General features: G+C 47.0%; 1 protein-coding gene across 7 annotated transcripts in view; it reads left to right on the top strand.

Moving 5' to 3' along the window:
• Sfxn5 (sideroflexin 5) overlaps window positions 1-18528 on the top strand; it is a 142240-nt gene that overhangs the window by 40731 nt on the left and 82981 nt on the right. For all 7 annotated transcript variants that reach the window (XM_008824713.2, XM_008824717.2, XM_029559416.1 and 4 more), the window contains exons 4-6: window positions 12222-12248; window positions 12727-12781; window positions 14887-14912. In XM_008824713.2, the coding sequence (XP_008822935.1) occupies window positions 12222-12248; window positions 12727-12781; window positions 14887-14912 (108 nt within the window). The remainder of the gene's footprint in view (window positions 1-12221; window positions 12249-12726; window positions 12782-14886; window positions 14913-18528) is intronic.

The raw sequence follows: 18528 nt of genomic DNA, 5'->3' as shown, positions 1-18528 counted from the left end.
GTTTTTTGGGGACAGTATTTCCCTGTAGCTCCATCTGGCCTGGAACTCATTATGTAGACCAGGCTGATCTTGATCTCACAGAGATCTGCCTGCCTCAGCCTCCCGAATGCTGGGATTAAAGGCATGTGCCACCACACCTGGCTCAATAGACCTGTTTTTGAGATAGGATCTCATTCTGTAGCTCAGGCTGGCCTCAGATTCCTGGCAGTCCTCCTGCCCCTGCCTCTCAAGTGCTGGGACTACAGGTTACTATACCCAGCGTATCCTAAGTCTTTCAAACTTCATTATTTTGGATTTTTAGTGACCCCTTTAAATATGAAAGTTCTTAGATGTTCTAGCAAATATTTTTATACTCGTTTTGTTGTTGTTAAGACAAGGTCTCACTCTGGACCCCAAGCTAGCTTTCAAACTCAAGGTGATCCTCTTGACCTTAACCTCCCACGTGCTGGGATGAAGGAGTGAGCCACCACACCCAGCTACACTGTTTCTTGGATAATTCCTTCTCTTCTTAGAACTCCTAATCTTCAAATATTGGATATACTTCGTGTGCATGTGTGTTTGTTATACGTACTTGTTAGTGTGGTATGTGCATGTGTGTGTGCAGGTGCATGCATGTGTAGTACTGTGTGGAAGCCAGAGGCCAGTGTTAGGTATCTTTCCTCCTTTATTTTCTGAGACAGGGTCTCTCACTGAACCTGAACCTGAAATCCATTGATTCAGCTAGGATGGCTAACAAGTGAGCTTTAGGAATCCACTGGTCTTTGCTCCCCATATCACTGGATTTACAGGTGTGCACTTCCATGCCTGGCTTTTTACACAGGTCCTGGGGGTCTGAACTTAGGTCTTCATGCTTGCATGGTAGGCACTTTACTCACTGAGCCATCTCTCCTGCCCCAGATATTGGACATCTTAAACTGACACTCAGGCTCCCTCCCTCCCTCCCTCCCTCCCTCCCTCTCTCTCCCCCTCTCCCTTTCTCCCTCCTTTCCTCCTCCTTCCGTCCCTTTTGAAGTATTAGGGGTTGAACCCAAGGCCTCTTGCATACTACGCAAGTGTTCTACCACTGAACTATATCCTTTACCCTCAGACTTTCTTATCTTTTTTCCTTTTATCCCATCACTACAGGCCAGTTGTGGGCCTTGGGCCTGGAAGATAGAGCAGGGATGAAGCTGGATGGGCTTCTTTCCTCACAGACAAACAGACAATGACAGTGAAGACAGGTGATACTGTGGGGAGCTGTAGAAGCAGAAACTTTTGTCTAGACTTGGGGCTTCTGGAAGAGTTTTCTTTTCCTGAGACCAGCCCATGAGAAGCAGACTGGTAGGAAGGGCTACAGTAGGAGTATTTCAGGCTAGGGTGAGGTGGGAGTGGTCCAGGCAAGGATAGGGTAGACAGTAGCATGGCAAAGTGACCTCAACACCTTGGCCAGCTACATGACCAAGGAAGCCATGAGACGGGATGCCAGGGCAGTCAGGCTGGTCGCTGAGGCATTTGCCCTGCAGCCCTGAATAGGCAGTCAGACTGCAGTCTTCCCCAGTGGTAGCATTTTTCTTTGATACTAGGTCTGCATGGTGACCCTGATCTCTCAGCTCTGAGCCTGAAGGAGTCCTCACACCCTCCAGTGTACCCTCAGGGGTGGGGCTACTCCATGCCCTTTGTGACTCTGAGTCTACTACCCACCCAAGCTCCCTGACACCCCATCCCCACTGAACTGGGCTTCTTGGGGCCTTTCACTTCCTTGAGTTTAGCGACAGGGCGCCTTTCCCACTTTGCTCCCTCAGGTAGGTGAAAGCTGCTGCCCCATTTTTTTAGTCTTGTTTTCTGTCCTAACCACACCCCCACAGGCCTCCTGGGAGTGGGGGAAGGGGCCTGGAACTTGGCATTTAGCTGTTTCCTGTGCTGCTGCATTCTGGCTGGCAGTGGTGGTCCCTGGTGGGTTCATCTGGTGGCTGAGTGGCACTATGCTCTAGGTGTGATCCTGCTACTCTGGTCCCCTGGAGCAGCTCCTCCCTCTCCACAGAGCTTGAAGAATTGCACTTTGTTTGGTAGCTGTCACTCTCCCTCCCTCCTAGGGCCACAATCAGCAAAGCCCTATCCCCTGGCCTCCACAGACAGGAGAATAGAGGGAACAGCCGTGGCATGTCAGCTCAGGGCTTCAAGAAACTTGAGTGGTATGGAATTAAGGAATGCCCCAGGTCCTAGCTTAGGCTGACTTTGCTCAAGGGTCATGTCTGGACCATGTGTGGAGGCCCACAGAGTTTATAGACACAGTGGTCTCTCTCTACTTGCTTTGTGCCTGCTCCATGGTCCTTTGGGTCAGAATCCTGAGACTGGTCCCGATGTTGTGGGCTGGCTGGATACCTTGTGTGCTCTTGTCACATGAGCTATCCACAGTGCTTCACTCCTGGCCTTGTTCTTCTGTTCTTGAACTCCCTCTCTCCCTCCTTCTCTCTCTACCCCTCCCTCCCTTCTTTCTTTCTTTTTAAAATATTTTATTATTTTTATTTTATGTGTATGAGTGTATGGCCTGCATGTATGTGAGTGCACCTGTGTCATGCAATGCTGCAGAGGTCAGAAGAGAGCTTTGGATTCCCCTAGAACTGGAGTTAAGGACAGTTCATAGCTGCCATGTGGGTCCTGGGAATCGAACCCAGGTCCTTTGCAAGTGCAGTCAGTGCCCTTAACTGCTAAGCCATCTCTCCAGCCCCTCTTTCTTTCTTTTTATATATTTTTTGAGACAGGGTCTCTTTGTAACCCCAGCTGGCCTGGAACTCACTATATAGATCAGGTTGGCCTCTATCTCACAGAGATCTACCTGCCTCTGCCTCTGAATGCTGAGATTAAAAGCATGTGCCACCAGGCCCAGTGGCTGTTATATTCTTAAATGGTTGCCACACCTGTAAATAATGAGTCCTGAACATAAAAGAAAAATAATTGATCCAAAAGAAAAAAAAGCAATATAGATTTAAAGTCAGGTACATATCTGTAATTCTAGTACTTGGGAGGTGGAGGCCGGGGGATTAGAAGCTCACAATTGCTGCTTAAGCAGTGCATCCATCCTATTCTTGGGGCTGGAGAGATGGCTGCTCTTGTAGACCCAGGTTTGGTTCCCAGCGCCCGTTTGTAACTCCTGTTCTAGGGGATCCAATGCCCTCTTCTGACCTCCTCTGGCACCGCACAAGGTGCACATGGGTGCACTTACATATATGCAGGCAATACAGGTAGAGGCAGGTGGATCCCTGAGGCTCCCTAGCCAGTCAACCTAGTCTAACTGGTGAGCTCCAGGTCAGTAAGAAACCCTGTTTCAAAAACCAAGGTGTCTGGCACCTGAGGAACAGCATTCAAGGTTGTCCTCTGGACTCTACATGTGCTCCTTGTTCCTCTCTGACCTTGTTTTCAACTACTGCCCTTTATTCAGCCTCCTCCTGCCAGCTGGCTTCCCGGCTGTGCCTCACACACACCAGGCAGGCCCACTTCTGCCTCAGGGCCTTTGCATGGGCTATTCTGGCAACCAGAACAATCTGCCACCCACATATGCAGGGCTCCCTCTCTCTACCCTGAGATACCCCCCCACCTCACTGCTGTGACATCTGCCCACACTGCCACTACATAATCCTTGACCTGTTTGTCCAATTTTCCTGTTTGCTGAAACACATTTGTGCTTCTAATATGTCAGAGAATTTACTTAACATTTTATTTATCCTTTTCTGTGTGTTCATGATGTGTGTGGCAGGGGCATGTGTCTCACAGTGTACGTGTGGAGTCAGAGGACAACTTTGGAGTTGTTTCTCTCCTTCACCTTTATGTGTGCTCTGGGGATTGAACTCAGGTCATCAGGCTTTTGTGGCAAGCTGAGCCATCTTATTGACCCAGAATTTACTTTTTATTTTCATTGCTTATTGTCTGCCCCTCCCTAGCTAAGCTCCATAAAAGCAGAGCTTGCTTGATTTATTTCAAATAGAGTCTCAGTATTGCAAGCTGACCTTAAACTCCTTATGTAATCAAGGATGACCTTGAACTCTTGAGCCTCCTGCCTCCACCTCCTGCTGGGATTATAGGTGTGTGCCACCACACCTGGTTTATTTAATGCTGGCATGGAACCAGGGCTTTGTGCATGCTAGGAAAGCACTCTAGCCAGCACTTTATCAACTGATCCATCTGTGCTGGTTAGTTTTTGTTAACTTGACACAAACTGGAGTCACTTGGGAAGAGGGAACCTCAATGAGGAGTTTCCTTCAGTGCACTGGCCTGTGGCTACGTTTCTGAGGCATTTTCTTAAAATTTTTTAAAATTATTTACTTATTATATTTATTTACTTATTTTATGTGTATGAGTTTTGTCTGCATGTATGTAAGTGTACCCATGCATGTAATACCTGTGGAGGCCAAGAGAAGGCATCGAATCCCCTTGAAACTGGAGTTATAGATGCTCGTTAGCTGCTGTGTGGGTGTTGGGTCCTCTGTAAAAGCAGCCAGTGCTCTTAACTGCTGAGCCATCTCTCCAGTTCCAGTGTGAAGCATTTTCTTAATTGCTAATTGATGTAGGAGGTTCCAGCCCACTGTGGGTAGTGCCGTCCCTGGACAGGTGGGGCTGGGCTATATAAGAAAGATAGCTGAGCAAGCCAGGGAAGCAAACCAGTAAGCATGGTCTCTGGTACAGTTCCTGCCTCCTGGTTCCTGTCTTAAGCTCCTGCCCCAACTCCCCTCAGTGGTGGATTTTGACTTGGGAGTTGCAAGATAAAATAAACCCTTTTCCTTCCCAAGTTCCTTTTGGTTATGGCATTTCTGACACAACAGATAGCAAACTGGAACAGCCCTTTTGTTGTTTTTTCCACTGAGGTGTCTTTAGTGCTTAACATAAAGTAGATGCTCAATAAATATTTGTTCACTAGATACATTATTAATTTTGTAATACACTTGATATAAATATTCATATTTTCTTTTGTTAATGTGCATGAGTGTATTGCCTGCATGTGTATAAGTGTAACCATGTGTCGGGCAATGCCCATGGAAGTCAGAAGAGGGGATCTTGGAGTTAGGACAATTGTTAGCTGCTGTGTGGGTGCTGGGAACCAAACCTGGGTCCTCTGTAAGAGCAGCCAGTGCTCTTAACCTCTGAGCCATCTCTCCAGCCCCAAATATTCATATTTTCATGTTACAGAAGTGGTATTGGAGGCTCAGAAAGATTAAGTAAATTGCCCTGCATCTCCTGGCCTGTAGGGGATTTTGAATTCACAGTTGGGTTCTAGCACAGGGCCTGACCTGTCCATAAGAGCAAAGCTTTGTGGATGAAGATCTGCAGCTGCTGCTGGTGCAGCGTGGCAGAAGCAGGCAGGATATCCCTCTTCTTTCCTATATCTGCAGAGTTGGGAGCCCCTTTCACCCCACACAGACTTGTATAGGTACATGGTACCTGGGAGTTACCATGGCAACACAATTAATGGTGCAGTATAAGGCAGTGGGTCCAACTGATCAATTAGGAAGATTTTTGTTTGTTGGAGGCCTCCTTCGCCTTGCAGAAGGATCCCCTTCAGGCTCTGTTTAATTACCTTCTGGAGGTTGTTTTAAATAGGCTCTGTCTTCACTGCCTTAGGAGGTTTGGAGAAGCAGCTTGCAAGGAGACAGAGGGGAAGTAAGTGAGCCAGACTCAGGGCGGGGCCATTGCTCTCTCTCTGGGTGCCGGGGTATGTCCTGCCTCCTAGCAGCATGTGGGACCCCAGTCCACCCCTCCTGTGGTCTCCACAGGGAGACTGAGGCACATTCAGAGGATGGCTTAGCTGAGATGCTGACCACTTATGAAATCAATGAACTGTAGCAGCAGCCCAGATGGCTTCCCTGCACTGCCTTTTGTCTCTGTTCTCCAAGTGAGTCAAGCCAACAGAGTTCAAACTCTCAGATCCATGAAGGTTAGATGCCAGAGCCAGTCAGTCCCATGGGATCAAGGCTACACAGATCTACCGTACAGTTCCACATTCAGCCAGAGGTGGAGAGGATGCTGACTGAGCCCAAATGAGATCAGCTCTAAACATGGGATTATAGTTCAGACTGGAGATGCTTCTGTGTGCTGCTGTGAAGACACTGGCACTCCTGGCCCGGACTCTATGGATGGCTGGTCGCTATGACTTAGTTGGCCTCTCACACATGATGCTGGTTCATGTCCAGGGTGGTTCTTCTCTGTGACCTACTTGCACAAGTGGTTCATAGAACTTCAACTTTCAGTTTGTGGGCAATACTTCCTGCCTTTTCTGCATCTAGCATTTAGCTCATAGGTCCAGTAGGTCACAGGGAAAAGCTCAGCCAGATCCAAGGGATCAGACCTGCATTCTTAACCTGTTCCCTTTGAACTTGGCCTGGCATGGCACTGGACAGAAAGGGCCATGGATTCCACCTCCTTCCTCTTCTTCTGCTCAATGATGATGATGATGATGATGAGGATGACGACGATGACGATGATGATGATGAGTTTTGAGACAGGGTCTCATGTCTCATGTAGCCCAGGTTAGCTTGGAACTTGCTATGTAGCTAGGGGTGACCTTGAACTCCTGATCTTTCTGCCTCTACCTCTGGAGTGCTGGGTTATATAAGCATGTGCTACCATGCCCAGCTCTGATTAATTTTTTGTTTGCTTGTTTTCATTTTGTTGATGCAGTATCTCTCCATGCAACCCAGGCTGGCCTTGTACTTGCTATGTAACTCAAGTTGGCCTTGAACTCACGTTCCTCATTTCATTTCAAAGGTGTTGGGAACTTACCCAGCTGAAGACAAGGCAAGTTGGTGGCTGAGTCAGGGCCCAAGTGCCTGACTGTATTATTTTACTCTTTGCTGTTACAAAATACCTTGATAAGTGGCTGGAGAGATGGCTTGGTGCTTGAGGGCACTGGCTGCTCTTGCAGAGGACTTGGGTTTGGTTCCCAGAACCCACATGGTAACTCCACATACGCAACTCCAGTTCCAGGGGATCTGACATGCTCTTCTGACCACTGCAGACACTGCAAAACATAGTGTATCTACCTACATGCAGGCAATACATTCGTACACATAAAAATAAAAATAATAAATAAAATATTTTATCATGCTGCCCTCTGGAAACACCCCCAGAGACACACCCAGAGCTGCATCTCCTAGGTGATTCTAAATCCAGTCAAGTTGACAGTGAAGATGAACCATCACACCTGGCTGTTGTCACTGATGAACCCAAATAAAATGCCTAGGAATTTTTGATGAAAATAAAGGTGTTCTTCCCATCTGTTCCCAAACCAAATATGCCAGGCACATGCCTTTAATCCCAGCATTTGGGAGGCAGAGGCAGGCGGATCTCTGTGAATTCAAAAAGCCTGGTCTACATAGTGAGGTCCAACCAGCTGGGCTACAGGGAGCACCCGTCTCAAAAAAAAAAAAAAAAAAAAAAAAGCAGCATGCAGACATCTGAATACCATAGATAGAGGTGCATGAGGAGGGTAACACTTCTGTCTGAATCCTGCAGCCAGGCTGCTCTAGTGCAGTCTCTGCACTGAGGTGGGACTTGGAGCAAGTCTCCCTGTGCCTCAGTTTCCATATCTATGCAGTGGGAGATAGACTTGGGGTTGCTGAGGGGATTAAAGGAATGGAGACGTACAAAGTCCTTAGAAGAGGGAGGGACACAGGGTGTGTGCTCACTGATCGGGAATGAAAGAGTGGGGATGAACTGGCACGTAGTCATGAGCTCTGGCTCTGGGCCATCCCTGGAAGTTTGGGCATGGCTGGGAGGCTTAGTTTTCTCATCTGTCCTGTAGAAATAGGTTTCTGAGAGTGATAAATAGTTCATGGGAGGGAAGCACTGGGCAAAATAGAAAAGCTGCCACTTACGGCCCTGGCCTGCCTGGGGTCTGGGTGGTGTCATTTGCAGGCTGGGACCGTGGTCTTGTGGGCTCCTACCCCTGGCCTTCCCAGGCCTCCTTTTCTTCATTCCTGTTTTTGCTATGGAGCTGGCATCTGTCTGATGCCTTGTGGCTACCCCCTGGTGCAGGTAGAGGCTGTTCTTGACTCTGAGGACACACCACAGCCCTGGCTTCTCAGAGCAGTGCTGCTGAGCTGGTTGTCTGCAGGGGAGGAGGATGGAGGCCCTTTTGATGAGCACCTGATGCCAGGCTGCAAGGGGTGTTGTGGGACCAACCACAGGATGATGCAGTTGCTCCTTCCTCTGGAGCCTCAGACCTGGCAGTCAATCTGGCCAACCTCAGACACTGATCTACTCAGGGTCTGGTCTCTTGTCCTGCCACCAGACCTCTAGGATCTAGGCTAAGCTACTCAGTCTGTCTAAGATGAGTTGCACTGTCTAAACTGAACCCCCCCCCCCCAAGACATGTTGGGGAATATGACAGTAGAGGCTAAGCTGCTTAGGTAGATGATTGAATCTTTAAAAAGCAAACTCACTTAGCCAGGTGTGATGGTACATACCTTTAATCCCAGCACTCAAGAGGCAGAGGCAGGAAGATCACTGTGTGTTTGAGGTCAGGTTGGTCTACATAGCAAATTCCAGGATGGTCTAGGCTACATAGCAAGACTATGTCTCAAAAAACAAAGATAAATAAAGAAATACATAATAAATAAGAAAGATAAAATAAAAATCTGCTTGCTTAAATGTCTTCCCCTGTTTTAGGCAACCATACCAATTCCATTCAGTAAATCAAACACTTATACATTTATAATTTAACTCTCTGTATTTGTCAGGTTAAGTCATATGCCATAACAAATAAGCCCCAGATTTCAGGCTCTTCTCTCAGTAAGGCCCACTCATGTCTGAAACCAGTGCAGTTTGGAAACTTGGCATATGCTGTTTTTCAGAGACCAAGCCCCTCTTCTTAGTGACTTTACTGTCTTCTAGTGCCTCTCTGTCCTCCTCCAGGTCCTCAGTGGGAGACTTTGGAGCCAGAGAAGCAATGATCTTTCCTACCCACAGTGCTCTAGCAGGGCACCCAGTCCCAGGAGCACCCCATCCTGCCCCATTGTAGAGGGAAGCCAGGAAGTACAAAGTGAACAGCCCTAACTCTACTGCAGCCCACTGTGCCCATGGAGAAACTGAGGCACACAGGCAAAGCTCTTTGCATAGGTCCTCCCATCCAGGAAGTGGCAATGCTAGAGTTTGTCCCCTCCCAGTTCCGACAGCATCCTGTCCTTTCCTGTCTGTCTTTCAGAAGTTCTCTTTAGCTCCTGAGTAGTCTTGTTTCTTCTGAGTTCTTTTTCCAAGCATGTTCAGGTGCACCGAGTAACGATCTTTTTCATTCAGGTATTCCAAACGTCAGTGTGTTCTATTTTTTGAAATAAGAGACTCGGGTATCCTAGGCTGGTCTTGAACGCCTGAGTTGAGAATGAATTTGAACTCCTCTTGCCCTCTACTTCTTGAGCTGTTGGGATTGCAAGTATGCATCACCATGCCCAGCTCAAATATGTATTTGTAGTCAGAGTGACTTCATCATTTTCAGGGCTCAATGCAAAATACAAATGTATGGCCGTTCTTCAAAGAGGAGGAAACAAAGCTAATTTTCCCTTTTCTTCTATGACGTATTTCCTTTCCTTTCCTTGCTCCCCTCCCTCTCCCTCCCCACACCCCTGCCCATGCATATGAACATGCACTTGGCAAGATGTTTTCTATTTGCTGCCTAAGATCACCCTCTCTTGACCATGGGGACAAATGTTGAACAAGTGCAGCCCTCAGAGGCTCCCAGAGCCCTGCCCCAGGCCTCAGTGCATGAGCCTGTTCATTCTTCTCTTTGGTCCCTGCATCCAGTTGTCTGCCAGAAATGGAGGATAGCAGAGGTCACTGTGAAGCAGGTGTCCAACAGAGTGGCAGGAGGTAATGGGAGGCAAGACCGTGGGTGAACAGAAGCCACAGCCTTTAGTACTTGCTCTGTCTTCTACCACTGTTCACTTATGGAAGAGGAACTCAAAGAGAGTCAAGACCAGGATCATGTGGGGATGGAGCTCAGTAGTGGAAGCACTTGCTTAGAAAGTGCAGGGCCCAGGGATTAATCCCCATCACCTACAAATAAGCCACCAAAAGACAGCAGTCCCAGCAGGAGCCCTGCAGAGCAGAGCTTCCTTTCCCACTGCTGATAGCAGTCCTCCTGGGCTTCTTCATGGGTTCTTTCTCAACCTTTCTGTTTTCTTAGAGAAAGGGGTTCAACTCACTTCTCTGCTGTGCCCTGGGAAGTGTCTGTGAATCCCTTGTGCAGGACTCAGGCCTTCATACTGCTCTCCTATGCCTGTGACCCCACATCTGGATTACTCTCATTCCTCTGGAGAACAAACTTCCTGCTCCCTGGCAGGTGCTTTGGGCCTCTCTGCTATATGACCTCACCATGGATCACATCTGGTGCCCAGAGCTGAACATGCTTGTGTCCCATGGAGCTTATCTCTGGGCATAAGGGGCACACTGCCTCCCTCCTCAGCACTGGCCATCACTTCCTCAGCTCTCTGTGCTCTGAACCTGTGCTACTGCCTTTCTGCTTCTGCTCCCTTCTGTTTCAGTAGGATTTTCAGCTGATTTATTCCTTTGCTGGGCTTTTACTGAGAGGAACCTATGCATTACTCCACCATGATTCACCTGATCTTTTGTTTGTTTGCTTGTTTTTTTTTTTGTTGTTTGTTTGTTTGTTTGTTTGAGACAGGGTCTATGTAGCCTAGCTGGTCTTGAACTCTTGATCCTCCTGCCTCTATTTCCCAAATGCTGGAATTGCAGGTATATACCACCACACATAGCTCTAACCAGATCTGTTTCACAAGATGCTATTCCTTCTCTAAATGCCTATTGAGTACTCTCTCTTTGTTAGGCGCTGTGGGTGAGGGGGAAGTAGATAATGCTGAAAACAAGAGCCTGCATCCCTAAAGATGCATCCCTGGGAACACACAGGTGAGAGAACACAGAAAGGGAGGAAATGATAGGGTGGAGGGTGTGGTCCTAGGAGGTTGTAGGGCCTGATATCCTACTGGACCAGAGCCCAGACTTCAAAAAGATGTTTAGTGAGCAGATAGGACTGGCCCTTTGCTTCTCTCCTGTTCTATGAAGTTCTCACCTTTGTGCTCCTGATGATTCTCATTGGCCTCTGCCTGCCTGTCTGTCTGTCTCTCTCTCTCGCTCTCTTTCTCTTTCTCTCTGTCTCTGTCTCTGGGACAGGGTCTCATTATATAGCCCTGGTTGGCCTGGAACTTGCTATATAGACCAAGTTGGTCTTGAACTCACAGAGATCCACCTGCCTCTGCTTCCTGAGTGCTGGGACTAAAGGTGTGTGCCACCATGCCTGGCTATTACTATTATTATTAAAGCTATTGTTTCTTGGGCTAGGGAAATGGCTCAGTGGTTGAAATGCTTGCTTCTCAAGTGCGAGGACTAGAGTTTGGATCCCCAGAACTCATATAAATGCTGAGTGGGTGTGGTGGCCACCTGTAATTCCAGCCTTGGAAGGTAAGAGATAGGGGATCTCCAGAGCAAGCTGGCTGGGGAGACCAGCTATATTGATAAGCTCTGGGTTTGATTGAGAGACCTACTTCATTGAATAAGATAGAAGAGTGATCAAGAATGATTCCCAGTATCAACCTCAGGCTGCCACATGTATGCACACACATGCATACATATACATGTGTGCCCACATACATGCAAAACATGCTTGTACACATGTGGTACCACACGTACACACATGAAAATAGAAGAAAAATCCACTGCTTCTCACCTTGCTATTTCAGAATGGCAGTCAGTCATGGTTGAAATGCTAACAAACATTCTTAAGCTGTTAGACAGTTTAGGGGACTCAGCTTTGGGATGCATTCTATTTTTTGCTATCTGGTAGTCTTCATTACTGCTGCAACTTAGTTTATACTCCAGGGAACCAGTGTAGCTACATAAACAGGCCTAACGGCTATCTACTGTGCCCTGAGCATCAGCAGCTGGTGCCCTCTCCTAGTCACACCGTCCTGCTCTGTTAAAACCATGCCAGCCTCTGGTTTGTTGATACTCATTTACCATGTTTCCTTGATTCGAAAATCCTGTGCTATTATGGTGCACACCTATCATCCAAGCCCTTGGGAAGAGGAGACGAGAGGATCAGGAGTTCAAGGTCATCCTTGGTAACATAATTGAATTTGAGCTATATGAGATCCTGTAGAAAGAAAGGAAAGACAAGACAAAACATGGCTCTGAGACCTTAAATTCCTATGTGCTTTTAATTCTTATTTCTCTCTCTCTTCTAGCTCTGGAGTGCACAAAAAATCAAGCAGGTAATCTAGTTCTCAATTCTCTTTCTCTCTGTGCTTTTCGGGACCCCTCCCCTCCATGTCCCAGGAACATAGCAGAAGCCCCATGTCCCATGGCTACTGGGTACCCACCCTCTCCCTGCCTGCCTGTCCCAGCTACTCCACCCATTCCTTTACCCGGCACCCCAAAGCCTGAGTGTCTGAAGGCTGGAGTACTGGCCTGGCTGGCCTCAACTTGGGCACTCTGGGAGTTCTAGGAAAAGACTGGACTCCAGGCAGGGGCAAAATGCCTGCCAGGTGGATGCATTTTTGGCTCCCATGCTCTTTGAGGACCTATCAGAAGGAGAATACTGATCATGCTCTGTATTCGAGTTTTCCTTAAAGAATGACTTGCCAGAGGCAGCACAAAGCCACTGTCAGGAGAGTCTTCTGGGGGAAGCTGCCTTTCCCTCTTTCCTAACACCTCTGCTTGTCCCCTCTCTCTGCCCTTCCCTCCTGCCAGGCTATCCTACACCCGGACACCAATGAGAAGATCTTCATGCCCTTTAGAATGTCAGGTAAGCTTCTGGGACCCTCCTGTTCTGCCTAGCCTGGGGTTCTGACTGTAGTCCCAGCCAGGAGTGGCCACATGCCCTGATATTCTGACTTTCCTGGGAAGACTGAATAAATATCTACCTCAGAAAGGGTGCTGACTGCAGACCAAAGAAACAATTCCACAAGGTTTTTGGTGGACCATTGAGTTTATTGGAGTGACTTAAAGGAGCATGGTAACTCTGAAGCAGCTCTATCACCAAAAACCTACCCCAGCATGGGTGACAAGTCACAAAAGCTATGGTCCTGGAACTCCACCAGAGTGCCCCCAGCAAGTCTACTGCTTATATGACCTTGGAGAGAAGCCTCAAGAACCATATGACACTCTCAGCTTGCTGAGTCTTTAAGTTTCCTTGACTTCCTCAGTCTTATGAGCCCCCTCCTCCCTCCAGGAGAACATATTTCAGTTTGGAAGTAGCTCATCATACCACCTGAGGAGGGCATGGCCTGTCACACACATAGCCACGCTCTTGTGTACATGTTCACTTTGGCTCAGCCATGCTAGACGCTGGTCAGGCATGCACCTGCCTGTCTTTTCAACCTGAGTGATTGGGGTTAGGCCAGTGGACTCTGCAGTGGATCTGGGCCTCCACCAGATCACACACTCCACACTAAGGGCAGCCTCCATGTTACTCACTGCCTGCTCCCCATTCTGGGCCACAGCATCTAGACTGACTGGCTGTCTTCAGATCCTGCTGTTAACTAACCCTTCCTTCTGGACAGACGTATTCAGTGTGCACTACTATGAACAGACAAGGTGGGGTTGTGTTTTGTGGGGCCTTGTGCACAGGGGTTATAAGATGCCCATCCTCAGGAAGCCAGCACTCAGGAGCTCCTCAAAGACTGTTCTGTGTGTTTGAACCTTAAGACTTAGAACATTTGCTTGGCTGAGATGGTGGCCCTGCCCTCGTCTCTGAGAAGTTACAGACCTTGCCCCAAGTCACTCTGCAGTACACACACACGTACACACACACACCACTGTCCCTTGTTCTTGTCCTTGCTAATTTTTACCTACCCCAACTCACAAGAGTGGTATGAAGTACTACTGCCTGCTGCCTGACTGGAGAAAGGAGGACCCTCTTCCCCAGCCTGACTTTATGGAGACCAACCAGGAGACAGTCATGTGATACCATCATGCCAGGAACCCTGGCTTTGTGGTGGAAAGCTTGAGCAGCAAAGGCTCTGAATATCGAGGACCTGGGTTTCCCTATCCCTATGCCAGAAATGGCAGGCTCTCACCCCCAGCTTGCCTTCTTTTATAATTCTAGACCTTTCTGAGGCATTCATTCCTCTGAGGCTCCCCCACCCCCTACCAAAATTTGGCCCTGTCCCCAGATGGAGGAGCGGGAGAGCCACGACACCAGCATATAAAGCTGTGTGTGCTCAGGATGTGAACCTGGGCTCTCCCTGAAACTCAGATGGCGTGCTCCCTGGTGCTCAGCTATCAGCTGACTGACCACTACAAGTCAGAGGCTGGGAATAGGAGGCTGCCCATGGACAGAGGGCAGGAGCCTTGTCTTGGGACCACAAGCCTGGAGAGACAGTACCCAGGACCTGGCCACTCCTCACCCAGCTCCTTGCTGCTCCCCTGAGGCTGACCAGCCAGAGCACTGGCACCTAGGGGTGTCTCAGGTGGGCAAGGAATTCCTTTGCCAGGAATGGTCTTGATGTGGAAGGAGTGAAAGAGGCTAAGGGAAGAAGGAAGACATTCTGGGCTTCTTGGGAGATAAACCATAGGGAGTCGGGGTGGGGCATTGTGCCTTCTTAGAGGAAATGGGGCAAGCACCACTGGTGACAGGCAGTAGGCTGTTGCTACCTGCAGGTGCCAGCCTCTGGGTTCTGGAGGAGAGCCAGAGTTGTCTGGCAGATGAGGTACAGAGAGGTGGGGAGACTTTGGGGGTATGGAGAGCCCTCTGTTGTGGGGAGAGCTGAGTCAGGGGAAGGCCCCCTTGCTTCCCTGTGACTGTCCTGAGTCCCTTGCCATGGGCCAGGGGAAGCTGAAGGCTTCTGAGTATCTCTGTGAGAGGTGGATGGTTCATGAGACCTGACTCTTTTCTTTTTCCACCCACAGGTTACATTCCTTTTGGGACACCAATTGTAAGTCTTACCTTCAAAGGATTTTCTTTTCCAAAACAAAACTTTGTATAAGGGCATATATTGTTCAAAATTCTTCAGTGAGAATTTGGCTTAACATCCTGGTGGTGAGCTGGGAAGAAATGGCATCTGCATCTCTTTCGCTCACTCCAGGCACCTCACAGAGCTCTTTTGCCAAAGGTGCTCTGACTTAGGCCTGCCCAGAGTTGGAAAGCACCTTCAGCCCTCAGGTTGGGGCTTTCTGAAGGACCAGGGAAATTGGAATACAGGGGCACCTTGTGGAAACTAAAGTTCCAAATTAATTCAGCAAGGTTTTGGGTGTTCTTTTTGTTCAGTTTTGGAGTCAGGTTTTGCCTTCTCCATGATCTCTTTCCTGTGTTGAGTATTCTGTTATGAATATGGATAAGTCTCAAAACCAGTGTTGAATGAGAAAATAGTAGCAGAGTAGTAATACTCGCTGATGTCATTCTATCATGTTTAAAAATGTGCAAAGTGATAGTATATATAGTTTATGGGTATATGTATCTGTGAAAACAGTCTTGAGAACAGAAGCCACAGAGTCATAGTGCTGTCCACCTCCAGGAAGAGAAAGGTGCTACCCAGCAGGAGGGCAGAGCCATGCCATTTGTGTTTGTGCTGCTTCTTATAGAAAAGACAAAGTGTTCACAATAATCTGAGGGAATGATGGCTGCACAGCACATGAGTGCTCATTATATTATCCCTTAGGCTTCTATGTGTGCTTAAAATATTTCATCTTATACATATGCAAGTTTTTAAATTTGAAATTTGTTTATTTTCCCCGGATTATGTTTTTTTATTTAAAAAAAATTTTTTTTTCCAGTGCTAGGGATCAAACCCAAGGCCTTGTGCATGCTTAGCAAGTGCTTTAGCACTGAGTTACATCTACAGTCCTTCGTGTTTTTTTTTTCTTTTTTGTTTGTTTGTTTGTTTGCTTTTTTGAGATAGAGTTTCTCTGTATAGCACAGTCTGGGCTGGAACACCTCCCTCAGCCTCCCAAATGCTGAGATTACAGGTTTGTACCATTACACTTGGCTTAAAATAAATTATCTGTTTTTTTTATTTGTTTTGTTTTTGATAGGGTCTCACATAGCTCAGCCTGGCCTTGAACACCACATATAGTTGAGAATGGCTTTTAACTTGTGATCCTCTTGCCTCTACCTCCTGAGTGGTGCTGGAATTACAGGTGTGTGCCCCATATCAAGTTTATGTGGTACTGGGGTGAAAACCCAGGGCTTCCTGTATGCTGGCACTCTACCCCCACCCTCTCCAAGCCAAGCTTTCAGTTTTCACTCTGACTTGCTTATTAGGCTTTATTATTTTTCTATTCCTGATTTATATTAGACTGATAGTTTTCTCACTGATTTTTTTTTTCCTTTTTTTCTTTTAGACAGGGTCTCCCTGTAGCCCTTGCTGACTGACCTGGAACTTATTATGTAGACCAGGCTGACCTTGATCTCAGAGATTCATCTGCCTCTGTCTGGGATTAAAGGTGTGGGCTACCATGCCCGGTTTAAATTGTATTTACTTACTTTTTTGTATGTTTTTATGTGTATGAGTATTTTGTATGCACATATGAAATGTGCACCTGTGCTTTCAGTACCTGCAGAGGTCAGAAGAGGGTGTCCAATCCCCTGGAACTGGAGTTATAGACAGTTGTTAACTGCCATGTAGGTGCTGGGAATCAAACCTGTGTCCTCTGCAAGAGTAGCTCGGGGATCTTAACAGCTGAGCCATGTATCCAGCCCTTATGGATTCTTAATTGGTCCTTTGGATGGGGAGCCTCCTAATTCTGTGTGATTAACATTCACCTGTATTATTATAGAGCTCAGAGATGTGTATTCCATGTATGAGCATTATAAATATCAAGAATCAAATAGTAAATATGATTTCCCCAACCCTCCCTGCCTAGGACTTTTAGCATACCCCTTTAGTCTTTTATCAGTTGAGTAGCTATCATTACAGGTACTAAGAGGCTCATGGACACAGGTACCTAGGGAAACAAAGTTTCTAAGACTGCATTCTCCAAATACTTGTTCACAAAGGACACTGAGTAAGATTGGGGACACAAAGGTGGAAAAGACAAATTCTGCCCTTGAGGACTTTAGTCTCAGATGAAGGAGCCAGGCCTCAGGGTGTGCCTGTTTGTGAGCTGAGAGAAGTCAGACTCTCTCTTCAGCTTTCAGAGGTTTGTTTGTTTGTTGAGAGGGGCCCCACTGTGTAGCCCAGGATTGCTTCAAACTCTTTATCCTCCTGTCTCAGCCTCCTGGGTGCTGGGATTATAGTGCTACTGTGCCTGGCTTCCTGTAGTCTTTACTTACCATTTTGCCTGTATATACTTGCCAAGTTTGGGGAAATAATTAGGAATCTCATCAGACTTATGATATCCTTATTAATAGCTGTATTAAACTTCACAATTATGGAAGCTTCATGTATTTTGTGTTTGGCTAGAATACTGTTGAATAACATTCAGAGTATGTGGATAATCTACTTACTGCTTTATTGCTGCTGGGAAATGTCTTTTTTCCTTTTCATATGTAAACAATAGTTACTCAATTGTTTTCTTTTGTAAGTAAACTTTCCCCAGGAATCATTTGATATATTTTTCTCTCATCTTTGGAGTTTAAAAATATCTCTAGGATTAAAAGAAAAAAATGTATATTTTATACAAGTAATATATGAATATGTTCTTTGGGATTCAAAAATACCACCAGGAGGGATATATATATATATATATAATATTTTAATGCTGAGTATGGTGGCACACGCACTCGTAATCCCAGCACTTTGGAGATGGAGGTAGGAGGGTCAGGAATTCAGGGTCAGCTTCAGTTACATAGACAATTCCAAGCCAGCTTAGGATACAGGAGATAGTCTAAAAAACAAAAACAAAACTGGGGAAAACTGGGGACTTGAGAGATGGCTCAGGGTTAGAAGCACTTGTTGCTCTTATAGAGGACCTGGGTTTGGTTCCTAGCACCCACATGGTGACTAACAGATACCTGTAACTACAGCTCCAGGGCTCCAGGGAATCTTGACACCTTCTTCTGGCTTCTGCAGCCACGACACTTGTGTGCACAAACCCACATAAAGATACACATAATTAAAAATAGTATTTTTTTTTTTTTTGGCTTTTTGAGACAGGGTCTCCCTGTAGCCCCAGCTGTCCTGGAACTCTCTATGTACACCATGCTGGCCTTGAACTCAGAGATCTGCCTGCCTCTGCCTCCTGAGTGATAGGACTAAAGGCATGTGCCACCATGCCTGGCAGTAAAAATAGAATCTTAAAAAGTATTTAAAATTTATGAAAGCAATACATGAATGTCTTCTTAGCTTAGAACCCAAACAATACAAACAAGCACAAGTCCTTCTGACGAGCTGCAACCCCCTAGTCTTTCCCCAGTAGTTACCTCTGTCAGAAGTCAGACTTGAACTTCCTGACTTTTCTTTAGGCATGCGTGTGCAAATACTTTATCATTTAAAACTATTCTTTTCGAGTCAGCTTCTCTGACTTGTGCCTAGAGTTGGAACTTCTCTGGAGGCTGAAGCAGGAGGATCACTTGAGCCCTGAAGTTTGAGACCAGCCAGGTTAACACAGTGA

This window comes from Nannospalax galili, unplaced genomic scaffold, assembly GCF_000622305.1.
Source record: "Nannospalax galili isolate Female #2095 unplaced genomic scaffold, S.galili_v1.0 scaffold389, whole genome shotgun sequence".
Classification (NCBI taxonomy): domain Eukaryota; kingdom Metazoa; phylum Chordata; class Mammalia; order Rodentia; family Spalacidae; genus Nannospalax; species Nannospalax galili.
Note: the sequence above shows the minus strand (reverse complement) of the source record. Positions and strands in the feature narration are given on the sequence as shown.